Below are 18419 nucleotides of genomic sequence, written 5' to 3' on the forward strand. Positions count from 1 at the left end.
GGCCGTGAGGGCCAATGGTGAGCGCCGCCATCCCGCGGCTCCCACCTCTGAGGCGTGATTGGACGCCCGCAGTGGCCAATGGCGGACGGCGCCGGGCACGCCGGCCGCTGATTGGCGGCGCCGGGACGTTCCGGGGGCGGGACGCGGCGGCCGCGCGGGCGGTTCGGAGCGCGCGGCCGGGCGGCGGAGCGGAGCTCGGGCGCGGCGGGATGGAGGACTCCGAGGCGCGGGGCGTGGAGGACGACTTCCACCGGCAGTTCGAGGCCGAGCTGGAGGTGCTGGCCGAGCTGGAGGGCGGGCCGCCGCCGGGCCCGGAGCCGGCCGGAGCCCCGCGCGGCGACCGCGACCCTCTGTCCGCGGGAACGCCGGCCCCGGGGCCCTGCGCGAGCCCGCGGCCTGGCCCGCGGCCCGGCTTCCAGGCGGCCAGGGCCGCGAAGCGGGCGGCGGGGTGACGTCGAGCCGGCCGGGCCCCCGCCTCCCAGTATGTGCGGGCGCCGGGAGTGCGGGAGCGAGAGGGGCTGAGGCACTGTGCGCGTGCGTGTGCGGGAGCGAGAGGGGCTGAGGCACTGTGCGCGTGCGTGTGCGGGAGCGAGAGGGGCTGAGGCACTGTGCGTGCGCGTGCGGGAGCGAGAGGGGCTGAGGCACTGTGCGTGTGTGTGCGGGAGCGGGAGGGGCTGAGGCACTGTGTGTGTGTGTGTGTGTGTGCGCGGGAGCGAGAGGGGCTGAGGCACTGTGTGTGTGTGCGTGTGTGTGTGCGGGAGCGGGAGGGGCTGAGGCACTGTGCGTGTGTGTGCGGGAGTGAGGGGCTGAGGCACTGCGTGTGCGTGTGTGCGTGTGCAGGAGCGAGAGGGGCTGAGGCACGGTGTGTGTGTGTGCGTGTGTGTGTGTGTGTGCCGGAGCGAGAGGGGCTGAGGCACTGTGCGTGTGTGTGCGGGAGCGAGGGGCTGAGGCACTGCGTGTGCGTGTGTGCATGTGCAGGAGCGAGAGGGGCTGAGGCACGGTGTGTGCGTGTGTGTGTGCGGGAGCGGGAGGGGCTGAGGCACTGTGCGTGTGTGTGTGTGTGTGTGTGTGTGCGGGAGCGGGAGGGGCTGAGGCACTGTGCGTGTGTGTGCGGGAGCGAGGGGCTGAGGCACTGCGTGTGCGTGTGTGCGTGTGCAGGAGCGAGAGGGGCTGAGGCACGGTGTGTGTGTGTGCGTGTGTGTGCGGGAGCGGGAGGGGCTGAGGCACTGCATGTGTGTGCGGGAGTGAGGGGCTGAGGCACTGCGTGTGTGCGTGTGCAGGAGCGAGAGGGGCTGAGGCACGGTGTGTGTGTGTGTGCGTGTGTGTGCGGGAGCGGGAGGGGCTGAGGCACTGTGCGTGTGTGTGCGGGAGTGAGGGGCTGAGGCACTGCGTGTGCGTGTGTGCGTGTGCAGGAGCGAGAGGGGCTGAGGCACGGTGTGTGTGTGTGCGTGTGTGTGCGGGAGCGGGAGGGGCTGAGGCACTGTGCCTGTGTGTGTGCCCGGAGTGCGGGAGTGAGGGGCTGAGAGCGAGAGGGGCTGAGGCACTGTGTGTGTGTGTGTACGTGTGCGTGTGTGCATGTGCGGGAGCGAGTGGGGCTGAGGTACTGTGTGTGCGTGTGTGTGTTCCCCGAGTGCGGGAGCGAGAGGGGCTGAGGTACTGTGTGTGCGTGTGTGTGTTCCCCGAGTGCGGGAGCGAGAGGGGCTGAGGCACTGTGTGTACGTGCGTGTGCGTGTGCGGGAGCGAGAGGGGCTGAGGCACTGTGTGTGCGTGCATGTGTGCGCGTGTGGGAGCGAGAGGGGCTGAGGCACTGTGTGTGCATGCATGTGTGCGCGTGTGGGAGCGAGAGGGGCTGAGGTACTGTGTGTGCGTGCATGTGTGCGCGTGTGGGAGCGAGAGGGGCTGAGGCAGTGTGTGTGCGTGCATGTGTGCGCGTGTGGGAGCGAGAAGGGCTGAGGCACGGTGTGTGTGTGCGCGTGTGGGAGCGAGAGGGGCTGAAGCACGGTGTGTGTGTGTGCGTGTGTGGGAGCGAGGGGCTGAGGCACGGTGTGCGTGTGCGGGAGTGAGAGGGGCTGAGGCATTGTGTGTGTGTGCGCGTGCGGGAGCGAGAGGGGCTGAAGCACGGTGTGTGTGTGCGTGCGGGAACGAGAGGAGCTGAGGCACTGTGCGTGTGCGCGTGTGGGAGCAAGGGGCTGAGGCACTGCGTGTGTGTGTGTGTGTGTGGGAGCGAGAGGGGCTGAGGCATTGTGTGTGTGTGTGCGTGTGGGAGCAAGAGGAGCTGAGGCACTGTGCGTGTGTGTGCATGTGCGGGAGCGAGAGGAGCTGAGGCACGGTGTTTGTGTGCACGTGTGTGCCCCGAGTGTAGGAGCATGAGGGCTGACACTGTGTGTGCGTGCGCGCGTGCGTGTGTGCCCGGAATGCAGGAGCATGAGGGCTGACACTGTGTGTGTGCATGCGTGTGCCCGGAGTGCAGGAGTGAGAGGGGCTGAGGCACTGTGCGTGTGTGCGTGTGCGTGTGTGTGTGCCCGGAGTGTGGGGGCATGAGGGCTGATACTGTGTGTGTGCGTGCGTGCACGTGTGTGGAAGGGGTGAGGCAGAGAGGTTGTGGGGCTGAGATGGGGTGTGAGGGAGAGGTGGACGGTGGGGCGGGGTGCAGGTGGGGTGGGAGGCCTGAGGGGGAGGGGACCATCTTTTCCCTGCTTGTCTCTGTAGCCCCCAGGGCCAAGCGCCCCAGGCTGGAGGTGGTGAAGAGGCTGAACTTCGATTCAGAGATAGAGGAACCACCGTTTCCTGAGTCCCCGCCTGGGGCCATCACTCCCCCGCTGAGTCCTGACATTCCCCCAGAGCTCTGGGGTGTTGGGTGTGTGGCTTAGGGACTGCCAATTCCCTTACCTGTTCCAGAGGGCCTGGGAGGTGGGGTTCTGTGGGGGGGTGGCGGAGGCCGGCTGGGCACTCCAGAAGATGGGAGCTGGAGCCCGGCCCCTTCCAGGCCTCCGGACCCCGGCACTGAGCTGGGCCCCGCACACGCCCTGCCGGCTCCCCGCAACCCTGTCTTGAGGCGGCCTCCCACCTTGGAGGACTACATCAATGTGACGTCCACCGGCGGCAACCGGGCCTTTCTGGTGTTACGAGCAGACCCCAAGGGCACCGGGGTACAGGTGGGTGCTGTCTAGGAAGGTGCTTACAGAAAGCAGTCCCCAGTGTGCCTCGTGGTCCCAGAAGGTCTTCTGCAGACTGGGCAATAGATCATATTTACCCTTTTTGCCAGCAGGGCGTGCCCACCGTCCAGGGTGAGAGTGGAAGGCCTGGCCCTTCCCTGCGGGAGGTGGTCTGCAGGCCACTGTGGCTGGCGTGAGGCGAAGGGATCCTCCGCCCTGCCCTCCCCTTGCTCCTCTCCCTCAAAGCTCTCGTCCTTTGGGTCCCATCTGTGGAGATGGGGTCTCCTCTGTCTCACTTGGCCAGGTAGCTTCTAGGGGTGGGCACTGTATCCAGAGATGATGATGTCTTCTCCCCCCCCAGAGCCCCCTCTCGACTGTCCAGTGGCGAGGCCGAGGCCAGCTGGACCTGCTGGGTGTGTCCTTCCCCTCCCTGAAGGAGCAAGTTGACAGTGAGGTAGGGCCTGCGGTTTGGGCAAGGGTGGGGGAGGGACTGTGCACCGGAGCTGTCTGACTTCAGCCTGTTCTGTTGGCACAGCGGCGGCAGCGGCTGGTTGAAGAGACCCAGCGTCTTTCGGACTTTCTGCACAGGTGACTGATGGCCCTTCTGCTCCTGGGTCCAGTGTTGGTTCCTGGACCAACCCTGTGGCATACACAGTACAGTCCAGGTCAGGGGTCATAGCTGGGGCTTGTTAGCTCGGGACATATACTTTCCAGCCTTAGGTCTGAAGAGGAAGAGGCCCAACCTGTGGGTGCTCCTAAGGAAGAGCTTGCAGACACCCCCCAGCACTGCCTGTGGGTAGATGAATTTGCACCCCAACACTACACGGAGCTGCTCAGTGATGATGTGAGACTGTGTTCTTGCTCGATATGCCTGACAGTTGGCTTTCTTTTAGCTGTGGTTTGTATTGCCAGCCTGTTAGAGTGGTGTGGAGTTGTAAATGGGGTAACTGAGTCAGCATAGACTTGGCTTACTGCTTGTGAACCTGTGAGCTAGGGGTTTGGGTACCTTTCTGGTGCTGGAGTTCCCTGGCTAGGGTGGGGAATGGGGTTCAGGGCTGTGAGGGTACAGGCCCTAGTGTGAGATCTGCTCTTACCTATTGGCAGGGCCTTCCTCCTGCGCCTGTGTTCCCATCTGTGGTGGGTCTGGTGGCTCAGGGACCTTTCCCTTAGGTCATGTCTCCCCCCCACTGCAGTTCACCAATCGCTGTCTTCTCAAATGGCTGAAGCTCTGGGACCTGGTGGTGTTTGGGCAGGAGAGGCCTGCCCGGAAGCCCAGGCCCAGCGTGGAGCCAGCACGGACAGGGAAGGAGGCCACTGCCCCTGGCAAGTGGAAAAGCCATGAGCAGGTGCTGGAGGAGATGCTGGAGGCCGAGCTAGACCCCAGCCGGAGGCCCCGGCAGAAGGTGAGTCCTGTGTTGCCCTGGCGTGGACTCCCTGAGCCTGAAGGTCTGGTCTCTGGCAGCCAGTCCCACTGCAGCCTTAGGGGTTCCTGAGACACTTTTAGTTCTAGAGGTTGGGCAGGTGTGGCAACACCAGGGCTGACGTGAAGAGCCAGCATCAGCCTTTTCTCTGGTTGCGTTTGGGCTTGAATCTGTTTTAGTGATTCACTGGAGGCTGTGTAGGGCGCTGGGGTCATCCACGCGGCACTGGCTGTGTCAGTTCTTGCAGGGTCCTCTGCTCTGAGCACTCTGGTCCCTGTCTCCGGCTGTCCTGTGGGAGCTTCCCAGAGGCCAGGGCCGCAGAACCCCTTGTTCTTACCTGCAGGTGGCACTGCTGTGTGGGCCCCCGGGGCTGGGCAAGACCACGCTGGCACACGTGGTTGCCCGACACGCTGGGTACTGTGTGGTGGAGATGAACGCGAGGTGAGAGGCGTGTGCGCATCTCTGGTTGAGGGTGGGCTTTCTCCTGCGGGCGGGGGCTGGGGCCATGGGTGGGATGACTCCCGCTTGGGCCTTGCTGGCAGCTGCCATGTCTCGTGGTGGGCACCGTGTGGGTGTGGCTCTGGTACAGAGACCGCCCTGGGGAGGGGCTGCGTCTGCCAGCGACCCTTCTCCTGGCCTCTGCGCTGTGCAGTGATGACCGTAGCCCCGAGGCCTTCCGGACACGCATCGAGGCGGCCACACAGATGGAGTCGGTGCTGGGCGCAGGGGGCCGGCCCAACTGCCTGATCATTGATGAGATTGACGGGGCTCCTACGGTAAGTCCCTCCTACTTGCTGGGGCGCAGGGCAGCCGGGGGACTCAGGCCAAAACTCACCAGTCCCCTCTGCTCCTGCCCAAAGGCGGCCGTCAACGTTCTCCTGAGCGTCGTGAACCGTGGAGGTCCGCAGGAAGTGGAGCCAGGGGCCCAGGCGGTGCCCGCGGGTGGAGGGCGGCGCCAGGCGGGTGGAGGCCTTCTGACCAGGCCCATTATCTGCATCTGCAACGACCAGTGAGTGGGTGTGCCTTGGCGTGGGCGGCCCCTGCCCTGGCGTGGGCCCGAGCCTGCCCGTGGTACGGCCAGTGCTGCCCCTCCCTCCCGTAGGTTTGCTCCCTCCTTGCGGCAGTTGAAGCAGCAGGCCTTCCTGCTCCACGTGCCCCCGACTCTGCCCTCCAGGCTGGTGCAGCGGCTTCAGGAGGTCAGCAGGGTGGCTGTGAGTGGAGGCTTGGGGGCATGGGGAGCCCTGGCCTCCCACCCCGCCCCTATTTTCCCTCCGTTGAAATGCCTACACCCCTTCTCCATCTAGTCCGGGACCAGCTTGGCCTGAGCGGTGGGTGGGTAGGCTGCTTCCTGTGAGCCCGCTTCCTGTGGGCCCCCGCTTCCTGTGGGCCCCCGCTTCCTGTGGGCTCCCGCTTCCTGTGAGCCCACGCTTCCTGTGGGCCCCCGCTTCCTGTGGGCTCCCGCTTCCTGTGGGCCCACGCTTCCTGTGAGCCCATGCTTCCTGTGGGCTCCCGCTTCCTGGGGGCCCACGCTTCCTGTGAGCCCACGCTTCCTGTGGGCTCCCGCTTCCTGTGGGCTCCCGCTTCCTGTGGGCTCCCGCTTCCTGTGGGCCCACGCTTCCTGTGGGCCCACGCTTCCTGTGGGCCCACGCTTCCTGTGGGCTCCCGCTTCCTGTGAGCCCACGCTTCCTGTGGGCTCCCGCTTCCTGTGGGCTCCCGCTTCCTGTGGGCCCACGCTTCCTGGGGGCCCATGCTTCCTGTGCGCCTGTTTCCTGTGAACCCCAGCTTCCTGTGAGCCTGTTTCCTGTGGGCCCTCCAGGAGGGCTTGTTGCCCTATGTCTAGGGGTTGGACTCTGGGGCCAGTGGCCTGTTTTTGTGCTCTTGGAGCAGCGTGGACGGCCTCTTTCTCTAGATCTCCCTGCGGCAGGGCATGCGGTCAGACCCGGGCGTGCTGGCAGCCCTCTGTGAGAAGACAGACAATGACATCCGCGCCTGCATTAACACCTTGCAGGTGGGCGGGCGGGAGGTGGCCCAGGAGGACGGGCGGGAGGTGGCCCAGGAGGACGGGCGGGAGGTGGCCCAGGTGGACGGGCGGGAGGTGGCCCAGGAGGACGGGTGGGAGGTGGCCCAGGAGGACGGGCGGGAGGTGGCCCAGGAGGACGGGTGGGAGGTGGCCCAGGTGGACGGGTGGGCGGGAGGTGGCCCAGGTGGACGGGTGGGCGGGAGGTGGCCCAGGTGGACGGGTGGGCGGGAGGTGGCCCAGGTGGACGGGTGGGCGGGAGGTGGCCCAGGAGGACGGGTGGGCGGGAGGTGGCCCAGGTGGACGGGTGGGCGGGAGGTGGCCCAGGTGGACGGGTGGGAGGTGGCCCAGGAGGACGGGTGGGTGGCCAGGTGGACGGGTGGGTGGGAGGTGGCCCAGGTGGATGGGTGGGAGATGGCCCAGGAGGATGGGCGGGCGGTGGCCCAGGAGGACAGGTGGGTGGCCCAGGTGGATGGGTGGGTGGGAGGTGGCCCAGGTGGACGGGTGGCAGGTGGCCCAGGTGGACGGGTGGGTGGCAGGTGGCCTGGGCAGTGGGCCAGGCGGGGTGGCTGCCTCTCACGCTACCACGTGTGTCTAGTTCCTGTACGGGCGTGGCCGCCGGGAGCTGAGTGTGCGGGACGTGCACACCACCCGCGTTGGTCTCAAGGACCAGCGCAAGGGGCTGTTCTCAGTGTGGCAGGACGTGTTCCAGCTGCCCCGGGCTCAGAGGTAGGAGGAATGCCAGGCCAGCTTTGGCCCCAGACAGTCATAGTGCTCAGAGCCAGAGATGCCCGTGGTGTCCTGAGCTGGGCTCAGCACCCCAGCATCACACCTAGTGCTGTGAGGCCTGCAGCCTTTGACCAGCCTTCAGGCTTCTCTGAGCCTCCTAGGTCCACGGAATGTTGTGTGCTCAGGCTGGTCGCTGAAATGCCCTTCCCTGACACCCGCCCCAGCCCCCAGGTCAGTTCTGAGCAGTCTTCCTGCCAGGCCTGGGGGCTTAAGCCAGCGCCTCCGGGGTCCCCGGCCAGCGCCGGTGTTGCCAGGATGACCCTCTGAGAGGCAGGTGCCCTGTGTCTCCCTGGACTCCCTGCTTCCCGCTTCTACCTGCAGGCGACTCGTGGGCCAGAGCCAGCCTGTGCCAGCCCTGGCGCGTCCGCACGGTGAGGAGCACACCGGCCCCCTGTCGCTGGCCTCCCAGCGTTTCCACCACATCCTGCGCGTCGCCGCCGCTGTGGGCGAGCATGAGAAGGTGGTCCAGGTACCCGCCTTCCTCTGAAACCCTGACGCCCTCTGCCTCTGGCACGGCAGCAGAGAGGGGGGGAGGGGGACGGGGGACTGGCAGGGGGTCCCTGTGCTCTGCTGGGGTCCTGGGATGCAAGTTGTGGGCCTTCTGCTCTAGTCCAGGGTGGGCGGGGTGTCCTGGGAGCGGAGGAGCTCTATTTTGGATGTGGGTACCCAAGGTAGAGGTGGACTTTTCCTCCCCCTCCCCCCGGAAAACCTACCTAAGCTGCCTCCAGTGCTAAGCAGCTTTGGATTAGCAGCTGGAAATCTGTGACCCATCCGAAAACCTGGGTGAGGAGGGGCCGTGGGGTGGGGAGGACCTACAGGGCTGGGTGAGGAGGGGCCGTGGATGGGGAGGACCCACAGGGCTGGGTGAGGAGGGGCCGTGGATGGGGAGGACCCACAGGGCTGCGTGAGGAGGGGCTGTGGATGGGGAGGACCCACAGGGCTGCGTGAGGAGGGGCTGTGGATGGGGAGGACCCACAGGGCTGGGTGAGGAGGGGCCGTGGATGGGGAGGACCCACAGGGCTGGGTGAGGAGGGGCCGTGGATGGGGAGGACTCCACAGGGCTGGGTGAGGAGGGGCCGTGGATGGGGAGGACTCCACAGGGCTGGGTGAGGAGGGGCCGTGGGGTGGGGAGGACCCACAGGGCTGTGTGAGGAGGGGCTGTGGATGGGGAGGACCCACAGGGCTGCGTGAGGAGGGGCCGTGGATGGGGAGGACTCCACAGGGCTGGGTGAGGAGGGGCTGTGGATGGGGAGGACCCACAGGGCTGCGTGAGGAGGGGCTGTGGATGGGGAGGACCCACAGGGCTGGGTGAGGAGGGGCCGTGGATGGGGAGGACCCACAGGGCTGGGTGAGGAGGGGCTGTGGATGGGGAGGACCCACAGGGCTGGGTGAGGAGGGGCTGTGGATGGGGAGGACCCACAGGGCTGGGTGAGGAGGGGCTGTGGATGGGGAGGACCCACAGGGCTGCGTGAGGAGGGGCCGTGGATGGGGAGGACTCCACAGGGCTGGGTGAGGAGGGGCTGTGGATGGGGAGGACCCACAGGGCTGCGTGAGGAGGGGCTGTGGATGGGGAGGACCCACAGGGCTGGGTGAGGAGGGGCCGTGGGGTGGGGAGGACCCACAGGGCTGGGTGAGGAGGGGCCGTGGGGTGGGGAGGACCCACAGGGCTGCGTGAGGAGGGGCCGTGGGGTGGGGAGGACTCCACAGGGCTGTGTGAGGAGGTGCTGTGGATGGGGAGGACCCACAGGGCTGTGTGAGGAGGTGCTGTGGATGGGGAGGACCCACAGGGCTGGGTGAGGAGGGGCTGTGGATGGGGAGGACTCCACAGGGCTGTGTGAGGAGGGGCCGTGGGGTGGGGAGGACCCACAGGGCTGTGTGAGGAGGTGCTGTGGATGGGGAGGACCCACAGGGCTGCGTGAGGAGGGGCCGTGGATGGGGAGGACTCCACAGGGCTGGGTGAGGAGGGGCTGTGGATGGGGAGGACCCACAGGGCTGCGTGAGGAGGGGCTGTGGATGGGGAGGACCCACAGGGCTGCGTGAGGAGGGGCCGTGGATGGGGAGGACTCCACAGGGCTGGGTGAGGAGGGGCTGTGGATGGGGAGGACCCACAGGGCTGGGTGAGGAGGGGCTGTGGATGGGGAGGACTCCACAGGGCTGCGTGAGGAGGGGCCGTGGGGTGGGGAGGACCCACAGGGCTGGGTGAGGAGGGGCTGTGGATGGGGAGGACCCACAGGGCTGGGTGAGGAGGGGCCGTGGGGTGGGGAGGACCCACAGGGCTGGGTGAGGAGGGGCTGTGGATGGGGAGGACCCACAGGGCTGGGTGAGGAGGGGCTGTGGATGGGGAGGACTCCACAGGGCTGCGTGAGGAGGGGCCGTGGGGTGGGGAGGACCCACAGGGCTGGGTGAGGAGGGGCTGTGGATGGGGAGGACCCACAGGGCTGGGTGAGGAGGGGCCGTGGGGTGGGGAGGACCCACAGGGCTGGGTGAGGAGGGGCTGTGGATGGGGAGGACCCACAGGGCTGGGTGAGGAGGGGCTGTGGGGTGGGGAGGACCCACAGGGCTGGGTGAGGAGGGGGCCGTGGATGGGGAGGACTCCACAGGGCTGGGTGAGGAGGGGCTGTGGATGGGGAGGACCCACAGGGCTGGGTGAGGAGGGGCTGTGGATGGGGAGGACCCACAGGGCTGGGTGAGGAGGGGCTGTGGATGGGGAGGACCCACAGGGCTGGGTGAGGAGGGGCCGTGGGGTGGGGAGGACTCCACAGGGCTGTGTGAGGAGGGGCTGTGGATGGGGAGGACCCACAGGGCTGGGTGAGGAGGGGCCGTGGATGGGGAGGACCCACAGGGCTGCGTGAGGAGGGGCCGTGGATGGGGAGGACCCACAGGGCTGCGTGAGGAGGGGCCGTGGGGTGGGGAGGACTCCACAGGGCTGTGTGAGGAGGGGCTGTGGATGGGGAGGACCCACAGGGCTGGGTGAGGAGGGGCCGTGGATGGGGAGGACCCACAGGGCTGCGTGAGGAGGGGCCGTGGATGGGGAGGACCCACAGGGCTGCGTGAGGAGGGGCCGTGGGGTGGGGAGGACTCCACAGGGCTGTGTGAGGAGGGGCTGTGGATGGGGAGGACCCACAGGGCTGGGTGAGGAGGGGCCGTGGGTCAGCCACAGAGCTGGGCGCCGTGCTGCTGTCTCTGGTTGGGGCTGTTGTCTTCAGTCAGTGTGGGCTTCTTGGTCTGTAGCCACTCCCTAGCATTGGGAGCAGATTCCTACACCCATATCTACAGGGGCCCACTAGGTGGTGTCTGCCGTGAGGGGCAGGGTGCCAGGCCCAGGCACGGCACTGAGGCCCTGCTGCCCGCAGGGCTTGTTTGACAACTTCCTGAGACTCCGGTTGCGGGACTCCAGCCTGGGCACGGTGTGCTCGGGCCTTGACTGGCTGGCCTTCAATGACCTGGTGGAGGGGGCTGCCTACCAGGGCCAGAACTTCCAGCTTCTGTGCTACCTGCCCTTCCTCCCTGCGGCCTTCCACGTGCTCTTTGCCTGCAGCCACGTGCCGCGCATCTCCTTCCCCAGCAGTCAGCAGGAGGTGAGCCCGCCCCACCTGCGCCCCGGCCCAGCCTCCCAGCCTCTGGCTTTTCCCAGCTCGGCCCTGGCTCACTCTCTGCCCCAGGCCCAGAGCCGCATGAGCCACACAAGGAACCTGATCCAGACGCTGGTGTCGGGCATCACGCCGGCCACCCGCAGCCGGGCCACGCCGCAGGCCCTTGTCCTGGACACCCTCTGCCTGCTTCTGGACGTCCTCGCGCCCAAGCTGCGGCCGGTGAGCGCTGCGCACCATGGAGACGCGCGGGCTCTGGCTGCCGGGCCTTCCCTGCTCAGCCTCCTCTCCGCTCCTCTGTCTAGGTGAGCACGCAGCTGTACAGCGCCCGGGAGAAGCAACAGCTGTCCAGCCTGGTGGGCACCATGCTAGCCTACAGCCTCACCTACCGCCAGGCACGCACCCCGGATGGGCAGTACCTCTATAAGCTGGAGCCGTGAGTCCCCCAGAGCTCATGGCGGGGAGGCCGGGGGGTCCCACGGGTGAGCTTCCCACGGGTGGCCCAGGCCAGCGCAGCCGTGGCCATGCTGGGGGCCCTGCTTGGGGATCCTTGCAGAGACGCGCAGACTTGGCGTCTCCCTTGTGCGTGCCCGGCTCCCTTTGCTGTGGCGTGTGGCTGCCGCAGGCTGGGTCCTGCTGCCCGCGAGAGGCCCGGCCAGCCCTGGCCCGGGCAGCTTCAGCTTCTCACAGCACCCCCCCGGTACAGCTAGGGCGCTCGCCGTGGGCTCATGTGCATGTGCCAGGGGCGCTGACTGCCGGGGGAGGCGTGGCGTGGCAGGATCTCCCTCGCACCCCTTGCGCCAGGTCAGGCGCCATCGGTGTCTCTGGCTGGTGACCAGTGCCCTGGTGTCCTCTGACCACTTGAGCAGGAACGTGGAGGAAGTTTGCCGCTTCCCTCAGATGCCCGCCCGCAAGCCCCTTACCTACCAGGCCAAGCAGCTCATTGCCCGGGAGATTGAGGTGGAGAAGATGCGGCGGGCAGAGGCGTTGGCCTGGGCCGGAGACAGCCCCCAGGTGAGCTGGCCCCCAGCCCCAAGGTGGACGTGACCGTGGCCTGGCCCTGTTTAATGACCCTCACATCGCTCCTGCAGGTGGCCGGGGTCTCCCCAGGCCCTGCCAGCCCGCAGGGGAGCAGTGCAGAGAAAGGGGAGAAGCGGCCTGCCCTGCGCAATCACGAGCAGCGGCTGGAGCACATCGTGAAGAGGGTGGCGCTGGAGGCACAGGTGCGGGGCTGGGTGGGGCGGCCTTGCGGGAGAGGCCGGCCGTGCGGCCTCCTGGGCTGGAGTGGCTCCCTGGCCTTGGCACGTTGCTCAGAGGTGGTTGTGTCCTTTCTGCCCTGGGAAGGCCTTAAGTCCCTTCTCTCTCCTGATCTGCTGGCCAGACCCATTCCCCGTCCTCCCCCCCCACCCCAGGCCACGGGTCTGATGGCTCTTTTCCCACCAGCCCGAGAGGGACTTCTTTGGACGAGTGGTGGTCAGGAGAGCCGCAGCCCCAAGCACAGGTGTGTGGTGGCTGGGAGAGGCGGACCGGGGCGGGGGGCCGGGGGGGGGTCGTAGGAGGTTATTTGGGGTGAAACGGTGTGGTCCCCACAGAGGCCAAGGCTGCAGAGGACGCTGCCGAGTTGCGTATGGGCGCAGCCCTGGGCAGGAGCGAGGTGTGGTTCCGCTTCAACGAGGGGGTCTCCAACGCTGTGCGGCGCAGCCTGTACATCAGGGACCTGCTGTAGGCCCGCCCCAGGGCTGGCGGCGCTGCCCCCAGTGTACGCAGACGCAGACACAGACACAGGGAGAAGTCTTTATAAACCCGCAGCGCGCTGCTCAAACCGCGCTCACAGGATGGCACACTTGGCCTTCTCCACCCAGGGGTTGTTCTTCATCAGGTCGGGGTTCAGAAAGGGGTCCTTGGGGATCCCGTCCTCAATCCACTTCAGCAGCCTGTGGGTGGGGCCGGCATGAGTGCGGGAGAGTGCCAGCCGCCATCTTGGCTACCCCTCCCGTGCCCCCCCCTGCCCATCCCCTGGCCCCTCCCAGCCCCCCTCTGGCCTTTCCTATCCCTCTCTGGCCCCTCCCGTGTCCTCCCTGCCCCCCACCCCCCGCCCCTCCCGTGACCCTCCCTCTGGCCCCTCCCATGCCCCCCCTCTGGCCCCTCCCATGCCCCCCCTCTGGCCCCTCCCATGCCCCCCCTGCTGGCCCCTCCTGTGCCCCCCAGCCCCCCCTCTGGCCCCTCCCGTGCCCCCCCCCGCTGGCCCCTCCCGTGCCCCCCAGCCCCTCCCGTGCCCCCCCCGCTGGCCCCTCCCGTGCCCCCCCCGCTGGCCCCTCCCGTGCCCCCCCAGCCCCTCCCGTGCCCCCCCAGCCCCTCCCGTGCCCCCCCAGCCCCTCCCGTGCCCCCCCAGCCCCTCCCATGGCCCTTCCCGTGCCCCCCCCCCGCTGGCCCCTCCCGTGCCCCCCCGCTGGCCCCTCCCGTGCCCCCCCAGCCCCTCCCGTGGCCCCTCCCGTGCCCCCCCAGCCCCTCCCGTGGCCCCTCCTGTGCCCCCCCCCCGCTGGCCCCTCCTGTGCCCCCCCCCCCCGCTGGCCCCTCCCGTGCCCCCCCCCGCTGGCCCCTCCCGTGCTCCCCCCCGCTGGCCCTTCCCATGGCCCCTCCCATGGCCCCTCCCCTGCCCCCCTTGGTCCTGGCTCATGCAAATGAGCAGCCTGGGCAGGTGGACGAGGTGCTGGGTGGGCGGCACTCACTCGGGGATGCTCTTGGAAGACATCTCTCTCTTGAAGGCCAGCTGGTACTTGAGGCTCTCTACCTCTTTCTTCATCTGTGGGACGTCCCACTCCTCCATGGGGTCGGGGGCTTCGGAAGTCGCCAGCCTGGAGCTGGGGGGCAGGGGAGAAGCCACAGCCAGAGCTGCTCAGCGCGCTCATGTCCTGGTCCTGAGCCCCCAGGACTGAGGGAGGGGGTCCGGGCCTGGGGCCGTCTCCTGCCAGCGTGGCCTGAGGTCCGCAGAGGTGGTGCCAGGGCGCAGGGCCCAGATGTCCCAGACAGCCTCATTAGCCAGCGCCTCCCCCCCCAAAGGAGCTCATTAACTGCAGGGCAAACTTCCATCCCAGGCTCTGCACCGCAGTCCGCAGCCTCCCTGCCGGGGCCCAGGGTGCCCGCGCCGGCCCCCTCCCCCACTGCCCCCCGCAAGCAGGGGCCCTCCCGCTGTGCGCAGGTGGGAGCCCCGGGCAGGTCCTAAGCCCGCCCACGGCTGGGGGTGTGGCTGCCATTTGCATCCCAGGCCGAGCCGGCTGCGTGCAGGTGTGGGGTGCTGCCCCTGCCCTTCCCATCTCCAGGGCGTCCGCCAGTCCCTTCATACCCCACCCCGGCTGCCGGGGCTGGGCCGGGCAGAGCACCTAGGGGGGTGAGGCTTTGGAGCCTGGCCTGGGAGGAGGGGGTCGGCCAGAAGCGGGGCTGAGGGCCCGCAGACAGGTTCCCCCAGAGCCTGAGGTCCGGGCCCTGCCCTGCCTGTGTCCCGACGCGGCTGTCCCACCGCCCTGCCTTCTCTCAGGAGTTGGGGTTGGGTATGGAGGGTACGGGGCCTTGGTCCCCCCTCCCGCCCGGCGCCTGCTGGCTGAACTTACTCTGGAAGGTGACAAGCAAGAGCGTGTGGTGGGTAGCGGTGGTGGCTGGAGAGGCGGGCAGCAATGAGCAGCTCTGCAGGGCTGGGCAGCGAGGCTGGCAGAGCCGGGCAGGCGCCCCGCCCACTCCTGCCACCTGGGGCCGGGCACCGCCTCGCTGGGCTGGGCCAGGAGCTCCCCCCACCCCCGTGGCTCTGCTGACCCCTCCCGGCGTGCAGTGGGGCCCTGCAGGTGCCGAGGCCTCCGGGGCTGCCTTGGGGGCCAGTGGCACCCAGACCAGAAGGCCCCTTGGGTGGAGGGAGGCCAGGACCCCTGCCCTGCCCTGCAGTCACTGGCCTCCCGGCTGCCAGGGGCTGCTGAAGGCCTTGGCCAGGTGTGGTCCCACCCCCGGCCCAGGGGCCTGGGCCTCCCAGGAGTTGCTCCCTGTGCTATGGCTTCAAGTTGACAGCACCCTGAAGGAGTCAGTCTGGCCAGGCTGGGGGGGCTGGGGCGGGGCCTCTGGCTGGGCTGGGGGGGGGCCGGGGCGAGGGGCCTTGTGCCACACATGCCTGGGGTTGCTGTGCTGAGGGGAGGGGGCCGGGGAGGCCCTGTGCTCATCAGCCCTGCACAGCTCTGCTGAGCACCTCGCTAGCGCTCAGCAGAGGGGCTCCCTAGGGGCCGCGAAGTGACGCACGGGCCGGGCTGCACCCTGGGCAGGGGCCCCCAGACAGCAACCAGGGGCCGCGGGGGGTGGGGCGGAGGGAGGGAAGGGAGGACACCAGGTGCCGCACAGGACTAGGAGAGGCTCTGTAGGCAAGCCATCCGCCCACTGCCTGGGCGCTAGGAGCCCCCAGTGCTGGCCTGGCGGGGAGGTGGTCTGTGGACAGATGGAGCTGGGCCCGGCACTGGTTGGCAGACTTCCCTGCAGGGGCTGGTGAAATGGGGTCACCTGTGCCTCACGGCTGGGCTTGGTGTGTGGCTGGGTCAGGAGGCACCTCTGGAACTGGGGCATGGGAGGAAATGAGGGATTACTGTCTTCTGTGGATTTGGGGTATGGGGAGCTTGAGGCCGTCAGGGCCAGCCTGCCTCGGGGCAGATGGCTGCCTCTCGGCGTGGGGGAGGTTTACCTCGGGGCTGGCCTGTGCACACCCTTCCTGCTTGGGTCCCCCTGTGCTTTGGGTGTGCACGCCAGTACGTAGCCAGTAGGGACACCCTGGGAAGAGAACTCTGGAGTTAGAACATGAGGTTAAAGGGTCCTGCCAGGAGGCCCTGGATGCTGTGCACTTGTTGCGGTGCAGGAATGTCTCTGGTCCGAGCTCCAGTGGGAATACCACAAGCCTCACGGCCCAGGACCCTGTACTGCTTAGCACGCCCCACAACAGGCCCACCATACCTAGGTGTTTCCTAAGATGCAGCCGGGTGCTGGTGGCTCATGCCTGTCATCCTAGCTACTCAGGAGGCTGAGATCTGAGGATCGTGGTTCAAAACCAGCCCAGGCAAGAACATCTGTGAGACTCTTACCTCCAATGAACCACCAGAAAACGAAGTGGCGCTGTAGCTCAAGTGGTAGAATGCTGGCCTTGCATGCCTGAGGCCCTGGGTTTGATTCCCCAGCACCACATAAGCAAAAAGAAAAAAGCCGGAAGTGGCGCTGTGGCTCAAGTGGTAGAGCGCTGGCCTTGAGCTGAAGAGCTGAGGGACAGTGCCCAGGCCCAGAGTTGAGGCCCCATAACCAAGAATAAAAATAGACCCAAGATGCTCATAGCAAGGGGATGCAAGTACTGGTGTGGCCCTGGGTTCAGGCCTGGGTTGGGGTGCATGTCCCACTGATCTGGTTCCTGGGGTGCTCACCACAGAGGGCAGGCTGGGATGGGGGGGTGATCACTGTGTAGGGCAGTCTGGTATTGACCCCCCCTTTTTGTTTTTTTGCCAGTACTGGGTTTGAATTCAGGTTCTGGGCGCTGTCCCTGAGCTTCTTGTTCAAAGCTAGCACTCATCACTTGAGTCACAGGGCCACTTCATCCTTTTTCTGTGCGTGTGGTGCTGAGGAATGGAACCCAGGGCTCAAGTGCTCCTCTGCCGCCTCTGCAGGCCACGCCCACCGCCCCGCGGCCCCTTGTCTGCCAGCAGAGTGCAGTGTCCCCATCTGCCCGGTGTGAGTCCCTTCAGGGTACCTCAGCTCCTCCAGACCCCTGAGGCCTGGTCTCCACCAAGACAGGGCCCAGAATCCCTTTGTGCTCAGCTTCCTGCCAGGCTCTCCAAGCGGAGCCCACTCGGCCTGCCGAGGCTCCTGGGTCTGGTCCCGACTCGCCCTGGCCTATGTTCTGGCCATCTTGTTTCCTACTGCTGGCCCACTCAGGTGCCAGCAGCTGTCCCAGAGGCTTCTCGTGAAATTAGGGCACAAATTGGGCCACCAGGTAAGCACACAGGCTCCTGCTGGCCTAGAAATGGCCTCCCTGGGCTGGAGTGCCCCCAGTGGGCACGCAGGCCGGCGGGAGCACGGGCTGAGGGGTCCACACGGGCCGGGCCGGCCTGACCATCTGTGCACACGGCCTCCTGGCGGTGCCACTGGCAGGAGGGGTGCGGGCCGGGGTGGGGGAGGTGGCCTGCGGTGGGCAGTGCCCTGGGGCTCATCTCGGGGGCTTCTAGAAGCAGCTCCAGTGTATGCGGGAGGCTCTGGTAGGGCAGTGGGCCCAGCGGCAGGGGGAGCCAGTGTCTGTGAGATGGCCACATCCCAGGGCCAGGCCGTGTCCAGCAGCAGGGGCTGGGCTGTGTGTGTGTGCGCGCGCGCGCGTGTGCGTGCGTGCCCACGGGGCCAGCGTGCCCCGTGCGTCCTGCCTGTGCAGGATGGCTGCCCAGTGCGTGACCCCTGGGGCGGGGGGAACAGGACAGGCGAGCCCCGACGTGCAGGACCGCCGCCCCATGCATGACCCCGGGGATGGGGGGACAGACGAGCCCTGCCGTGCAGGACGGCCACCCCATGTGTGACCCCAGGGATGGGGGGGACAGGACAGGCGAGCCCCACCGTGCAGGACCTCCGCCCCGTGCATGACCCCGGGGGATGGGGGGGACAGATGAGCCCTGTCGTGCAGGACCGCGGCCCCATGTGTGACCCCAGGGATGGGGGGGGACAGGACAGGCGAGCCCCGCCGTGCAGGACCAGCACCCCGTGCATGACCCCGGGGGATGGGGGGACAGACGAGCCCCGCCGTGCAGGACCACCGCCCCGTGCGAGACCCCGGGGGATGGGGGGGACAGGACAGGCGAGCCTCGCCGTGCAGGACCAGCGCCCCGTGCGTGACCCCGGGGGATGGGGGGACAGACGAGCCCCACCGTGCAGGACCGCGGCCCCATGTGTGACCCCGGGGGATGGGGGGGACAGGACAGCCGAGCCCCACCGTGCAGGACCAGCGCCCCATGTGTGACCCCGGGGGATGGGGACAGACGAGCCCCGCCGTGCAGGACCACCGCCCCGTGCGTGACCCCGGGGGATGGGGGGGACAGGACAGGCGAGCCCCGCCGTGCAGGACCAGCGCCCCGTGCGTGACCCCGGGGGATGGGGGGACAGACGAGCCCCACCGTGCAGGACCGCGGCCCCATGTGTGACCCCGGGGGATGGGGGGGACAGGACAGCCGAGCCCCACCGTGCAGGACCAGCGCCCCATGTGTGACCCCGGGGGATGGGGGGGACAGACGAGCCCCGCCGTGCAGGACCACCGCCCCGTGCGTGACCCCGGGGGATGGGGGGGACAGGACAGCCGAGCCCCACCGTGCAGGACCAGCGCCCCGTGCAGGACCCCGGGGGATGGGGGGACAGACGAGCCCCACCGTGCAGGACCAGCGCCCCGTGCAGGACCCCGGGG

General features: G+C 68.0%; 2 protein-coding genes across 2 annotated transcripts; one reads left to right on the forward strand and one right to left on the reverse strand.

Annotated features, from left to right (window-relative positions):
* Positions 1-209: 209 nt before the first annotated feature.
* Positions 210-12776, forward strand: Chtf18 (chromosome transmission fidelity factor 18). The gene is made up of 22 exons (XM_042672362.1): positions 210-364; positions 420-481; positions 2710-2857; positions 2987-3155; positions 3517-3609; positions 3691-3743; positions 3870-3999; positions 4349-4558; positions 4920-5017; positions 5229-5352; positions 5437-5585; positions 5679-5772; positions 6486-6584; positions 7192-7322; positions 7704-7851; positions 10736-10960; positions 11045-11194; positions 11278-11408; positions 11842-11986; positions 12064-12195; positions 12416-12473; positions 12565-12776. The coding sequence occupies exons 1-22, from the start codon at positions 210-212 to the stop codon at positions 12696-12698; spliced, it is 2838 nt and encodes a 945-aa protein (XP_042528296.1). The 3' UTR covers positions 12699-12776.
* Gng13 (G protein subunit gamma 13) lies at positions 12727-13799 on the reverse strand. The gene is made up of 2 exons (XM_042672367.1): positions 13702-13799; positions 12727-12906 (listed from the first exon to the last, which is right to left on the reverse strand). Exons 1-2 carry the CDS (start codon positions 13797-13799, stop codon positions 12801-12803), a joined length of 204 nt encoding a protein of 67 aa, XP_042528301.1. The 3' UTR covers positions 12727-12800.
* Positions 13800-18419: the final 4620 nt, after the last annotated feature.

The sequence above is a fragment of the Dipodomys spectabilis genome, unplaced genomic scaffold, assembly GCF_019054845.1.
Source record: "Dipodomys spectabilis isolate Male_0828 unplaced genomic scaffold, ASM1905484v1 ptg000700l, whole genome shotgun sequence".
Lineage (NCBI taxonomy): Eukaryota > Metazoa > Chordata > Mammalia > Rodentia > Heteromyidae > Dipodomys > Dipodomys spectabilis.

Coding starts and splice junctions, on each gene's coding strand:
- Gng13 (XM_042672367.1), bottom strand. CDS start 13,799: ATGGAGGAGTGGGACGTCCCACAGATGAAGAAAGAGGTAGAGAGCCTC. Junction 12,907..13,701: donor TCTTCCAAGAGCATCCCCGA/GTGAGTGCCGCC, acceptor CCCCACCCACAG/GCTGCTGAAGTGGATTGAGG.
- Chtf18 (XM_042672362.1), top strand. CDS start 210: ATGGAGGACTCCGAGGCGCGGGGCGTGGAGGACGACTTCCACCGGCAG. Junction 3,610..3,690: donor AGGAGCAAGTTGACAGTGAG/GTAGGGCCTGCG, acceptor CTGTTGGCACAG/CGGCGGCAGCGGCTGGTTGA. Junction 7,323..7,703: donor CAGCTGCCCCGGGCTCAGAG/GTAGGAGGAATG, acceptor TTCTACCTGCAG/GCGACTCGTGGGCCAGAGCC.